General features: G+C 38.8%; 2 protein-coding genes across 3 annotated transcripts in view; one reads left to right on the plus strand and one right to left on the minus strand.

Moving 5' to 3' along the window:
- LOC105558971 (RUS1 family protein C16orf58 homolog) overlaps window positions 1–1,044 on the minus strand; it is a 3,592-nt gene extending 2,548 nt beyond the window's left edge. The window contains exons 1-2 of one of the 2 annotated variants that reach the window (XM_012006950.1): window positions 871–1,044; window positions 620–774 (exon numbers count right to left, since the gene is read on the minus strand). In XM_012006950.1, coding sequence (XP_011862340.1) covers window positions 620–774; window positions 871–934 — 219 coding nt within the window. In that variant the 5' untranslated portion in view covers window positions 935–1,044. Of the gene's footprint in view, window positions 1–427; window positions 525–619; window positions 775–870 lie in introns of those variants that run through there. The other variant, XM_012006951.1, reaches the window with a different exon arrangement.
- Window positions 1,045–4,173: 3,129 nt separating this feature from the next.
- On the plus strand, window positions 4,174–4,791 carry LOC105558974. The gene has a single exon (XM_012006955.1). The coding sequence runs from the start codon at window positions 4,174–4,176 to the stop codon at window positions 4,789–4,791; it is 618 nt and encodes a 205-aa protein (XP_011862345.1).
- Window positions 4,792–5,601: the final 810 nt, after the last annotated feature.

Below are 5,601 nucleotides of genomic sequence, written 5' to 3' on the forward strand. Positions count from 1 at the left end.
GTAAAGACAACTGCTACGGATACCGACAATTAAACAATCCAAATTCCTTTCGCGTTTCTAATACCTTTAAAAAAAAACCTTTTTTAAAAAAGGGTAAAAAGATGCCAAGTATAAGCGCCATCCAATAAAGTATTATGTAATTTGTAGTAAATACTTTCGTGATTGCGGATTTGGAAAAATCAGGATGACAATAATTTAATAGATTGAAATACTATTGGAATTAATAATGTATTTAAGTAAATCCGATACCATGCCATGATTGATGGCATTTTGATTCACCGAGAGTAAGCCTAAGAGCTGAAGGAGTAAGAAATAAAATGGATTTATTTCCTTACTCCTACTCCTTACTCCAGCTTACTCCAGCTTACTCCATGTATTGTAGACCAGCCTTTACTCCTACTCCTTACTCCAGCTTACTCCAGCTTACTCCATGTATTGTAGACCAGCCTTAAGGTCTGACTAACAACTCATTGTAGACCGGAGGCTTGTTTTCTATCGCTGCACTGGTCAACTAGTGCAGCAAGCTGGAATGAGAAGAGATATACTTGGCTTCCTCTAATTTATTGCACCAGTTGACCAGTGTAGCAACAGAAAACAGACCTCGGGGCCTTAAACTAACCTGCACCGTGTCCCATATCTGATACGCCGTGTAGTCAGGATGCACGCTGTCCGGATACCCTTGCGGCAGGAATATCTGTTTGAAGACGGACGCGATCCGGGAACGAGTTTGCTTCACGGCGGGGCCGGGTCTCGCTTCGTTCGCGCTGAAACCATCTGACCAACAGGTGTCAACGCAGGGTTAAGACGCGGCTGCTGCGACATGAACGACGGTACGATCGTTTACTGGCGTATACGTGACGAATATCTTACCTTCGGACTTGACGTAAATTGTGTCCCTCTCGTCCCCGTAGCTTTCGCGAAATACCAGCTGCATATTCGCCAAGAAAAATTCACTCGCTAGTCTCACCTGGTCTCACCACGCTCGCTGACACGTTGCCTCTGCACGTCGTCTGCTACTTTAATTAAATACATGGCGCCTTCGGCCACAAATTCTCCGGCAGAGTTGCAGCACTTTCTTCTCTTCTCATATCAAGCGCATAGAGTAATTAATTTCTGCTTCCTTATAGAGGAAGCTTTGTTTTTGCAAAGAAATTTTTCCAGTTTACTTTGCCAAAGTGTTTAAATAATCATGAATACATATTGGCATAAAAAAGTGTAAGAAGAATAGGTGCAAATAAAAAACTTGCACATTGTTTCCTCATCATTTTAATTTGCACACAAAGTTTCCTCTATGAGAAAGTCAAAACCCGTTTGTTAATTAATGAATTAATTAAAATGTGAATAGAAATAATTTTTTTTATTAATTTTATTAATTGTAACTCACAAAATAGTGGAGATACTATAGTTAAGAAGTTCCCAGGAAACACCCACCAACATTGCATAACGTCAATATTATAGTTTCTTACTCAACAACGTAAGTGTAGCATAACACATGTTGTAGATACAGTTACATTATTGAGTAGAAATTCATAATCTCGATGTTATGTAACTGCAATTAGTTGGTTTTCTCCATTAGTTCCTGATTAATTTAATCGGCATTGCAATTGGCTACAGCAGTACTTTTGGCTCGTTGTCCCTAATTGAATTTTTCTTTTCATGTGTCAGGCAACGCAAAGTTTAATTTCTAATTAATAAATTAATTGAACTATAGAATTAATTGAATAGAATTAGTGAAATTATTTTTATATACAAAATATAGTATTACTCGGTAAAAGTTAATTGCTAGCATTAATTTAACTGGCAGAGTTGCTTATACAATAATATTTCTATTCGTATCTGGTATCTTTAATCTAGTTTTTTTTTCTTTCCATACGTATCAAGGAATAAAATATTAATTCTCAATTGGCGAATTAAAATGCGGGTAAAATTAATAAAAATTTGTTAATAAAATTAATTCTATTCACGTTCTGTAATAAATTATTATTGCAAATCGTACATAAAATACAAGTGATGATACTTGACAAGTTAGCATCCTGCGCTATTCTTCCTTTGCATTTCTTCTATTTCCGAATATCGCGCAAACATCACCGATTATTCCGTTTAAGTCGGCGATGCATGAATCCAATCTTGCCTTGATCTTATTTACGTCGCTTCTTCTATCAACGTTACTCGGATTCGTCGTTTGACGATCGACGATTTTTATGCTTTGTAATTTATCTTCGTGCTTATGAGCATTGTTCACCCGTTTACCTTCGTAAGCAAGTCTAGCAAGTTCTTCTTTGTCATATCGAGGCTCGTGCCGTGACCCATTTTCTTGCGCCTTTGAATTATTTTTACTCGTTAAAGTTCGGTTCAGCCGCAACTTATCAAGAAGATTTACTTTCACTTTGCAATACTTTGAATCGTCATTGTCTTTCGATTTTTCGCTGTCACGCATATCTTGCATTCGTACGAATGGTTCTTTATCTTTCTCATAAGTGATTCTTTCTATTTTCTCTTCACCGATCTTCTCACACTTTTCTCTCTTCGAATCTACGTCACCCGTCGATTTTATTTCTTCTTTAATCCCATTAAGAGATTCGTCGTTAATTATTGTCGTGCCCCGTAATCCGTTTACTTCGTTTCGTGATTCATGAAACTTATTCGGTTTTCTTCTCTTCGTTTTTCGTGCCAGACTGCGTCTTCTCGATTCCGATTTGAAGCAGTTGAAAAGGAACCGGCCTGCGTGGCCACGGCATCTAGTCGAGGCGCATTGTACACCCCTAGAGATTCTTTTCCTCCTAATTTTAGACGTAAAAATATTCGTAGGACTACAACCCGTTTCGCTAACAATCTCCTCGTTTTGATGCTCGTTCCTCAGCTTCTCATCCGCGACGCCTGAAGTTCTCGCGTCTGTAGCGTCTCTTACGCTTTCCGGGCCCTCGTAGGTTTCTTTCCCGGATTTTTCGGCGTCCGAAATGGACTTTCGATACGTTCCCGACGGTTCAGACACGCGCGATCTATTTGGCCGTTCATCATCTTCGATTGATTTATCGTCACGCGGGTAATCCTCTTTAAATACGGCCGCCTCGTTCGCCGCTTTTACTTCCCGCGCACGTTTCGCGAATGATAAACGAGCGGATAAATCAGTGCCGCTTGGCGAATCGTCCCTCTTAAAATTTCTTCGCGTCTCGTGCCGTGCACCCGTTCGATTTTCTCCGTTTTTCGTCGAATGATTAAATTCCGCCGGTGTCAAACTGGGATATCAAAATGTTTCTTCATGCGTGAAGTATTAATCGGTAAAATATATACGTCGCAAGCTAATTTGCCCAAACTAATTCGTGTGTAAAGTATGAAAAATTTTACCGCGCGGAAAGTAGATCGTGTTTTAATAGTAAAACCAGCAAACGATACTTTGGCGATTGATTTTTCGACAATTCTGGTTGCGTTAAGGAAAGATCTATCCACATCTGTATCTTTAATACTTACAACGTATTCCAAGTATTAAAGATACACACATTTGAAAAAAATTGTTAAAATATATTGTTTAATTTCTTACACTTTTAGCATCATTGTAGCGTAAGATACAGAATTGACCACCTGATCATACCTCAGCGAATTGTGCGTCAAAACTGAAGAGCTCGCGTTTTCATTTTTAAATGCGACAATTTCTTCTCGCAATCGCAAGATCCTGACGTTCAATTTGGCTACAGCAGCGACGATCGTGTCAATATTAATTTCTGCGTTTTCAGACGAACAGTAATGTGAGTTGGAAGGTCCGTTTGTAACATGTGTATCCATCAGTTACTTTTAAACTGCTAATTGTACGATATTAAAAGGACAGTTTAATAATACTTAGTACTTTATAATAACAATAATCCATCATATAACGTAATAATTAATAAAATTACGTTAGCAATATTACTTCACAAAAATTGCTATTAAATCTTAACAAGTAATTTTATTATTATTTCTCTCCTAACCGCAAACGTATAAATTATTAACTAACTTACCGCCTTATCCACAAATAACGTCGCATCGCTTAAATGTCAAAATGTGAATGATCTTCACGTCGAAGATTAAGTATTCACTCGATTCGGAAATTCGGCACTAAATGTTCTGGAAAATTAATAAGTAACAAGGAAATAAAATAAGTAAATTCAATATGTAATCGCTGTGTTATCGAAATCCGAGATGGCTGAGGATAACGTCGACGATATCCTGGTGCGCCTCGACGAGATCGAGAAGCTGCAGGCGGAACTTCGACATTTGGTACCGCGCGTCACGAATAGCTCGTCCAGACACCAGGATCTGTCCCGCGAATCGCCCGCGTCAATTCGTTTCCCATCCCTCGTCACGTTCCCCGTAATTTCGGACTTTACATTAACTTCGAAGAACGAGCGCGTGCAAAAGTCAGCCGCGCGGTTGAACTTCAACGGCAAATCGTTGAAGCGGCCCTCGACGATAAATCTAAAAAATGCGGGAGGATCTTCTCAGAGCGGAGCAAGAGAGACGAGTGCCTTTAAGAATTTATTGAGAAGTCGCAGCAACGTCACCGGCTCACATGCGAGCAATTCTTCGGCCTCAACTTCCGTAATAGATTCGAGAGCACCAACAAGGAGCAATATTGCGAGTCGAATGGCCAAGGAGCCACAAGTAGCAATTAGAGGGAGATTAAAGAGCGAGACGTCGAAGACTGCAGTTAGAGATAAAATGCAGCGTGCAACTGGAGAGAAATCCAATGTGCAGCTACCTGGAAATGAAAATGTGAACTCAAGTGAATGGAATATATCTTCGCTTTCCGTTTCCTGATTTTAGTATTCATAAAATTGTTAATTCATTGTTAATCAAGGGATTTGATTTTCTCTTTGTCCTCATTTCCTTGGACTTCAGATTATTAATGTCTTAAGCCAATCGAAAGAAACTGAAGCTAATGGCACACGATACTATATTTCCTACTGGATTTCTTGCGAGAAGCAATCAGGATGCAGAGTTTTAGATCAGGTGACTTAAGGCTGATTGGCTCTCGCAAGCAATCCAGTAGAAAAAATAATATTGTGTGCCATTAGCTTCAGTTTCTTTCGATTTCTGTATTTATAGTAGCTCGTTTGTGCAGATATCGAACATTCGAGTGCAGGCAGAAGCTACGCAGTCGCGAAGCGCATGTCTAAGAAATCGGCATTGTGACAGAAGCTGGACGCTTATCGAACGAATTATGGGAATAATGAACTACTGTTTCATGGATGATAAGAGGGTGACCGTTCCATATCATCATCTGGGGAGCAAGACACCCAGAAGATTGCACATGTTACACTCATTAAAAATTGAAGGAATGGAAACGGTTACACGAGTCTGCAGCGAAAATGTCTGTCAATTAAAATTATAATACTTCAAAAAATTAATTAAACATATGAAATAACATGCAGCGAGATAAAGTATAATTACGAATTTTTAATCAATAAAACCATGTTGCGTTGCGTTCGATAAGAATGCAATTTTTTTTCAAATTACGGATATTACAGATAAATTGTCTTTCTGATAACAGAACGGCACGTGGAATGATAACGTTAAAGTTTGCACTCCTTTAAATTGTTTCCTAAAAATGTTTCTTATCTTTAAAAA

Source organism: Vollenhovia emeryi, unplaced genomic scaffold, assembly GCF_000949405.1.
Source record: "Vollenhovia emeryi isolate VEMERY1.0 unplaced genomic scaffold, V.emery_V1.0 DF939298.1, whole genome shotgun sequence".
NCBI classification, from domain to species: Eukaryota; Metazoa; Arthropoda; class Insecta; order Hymenoptera; family Formicidae; genus Vollenhovia; species Vollenhovia emeryi.

What these genes read in the sequence shown, in the direction of transcription:
- LOC105558974 (XM_012006955.1), top strand. Translation starts at nt 4,174, where the DNA reads ATGGCTGAGGATAACGTCGACGATATCCTGGTGCGCCTCGACGAGATC.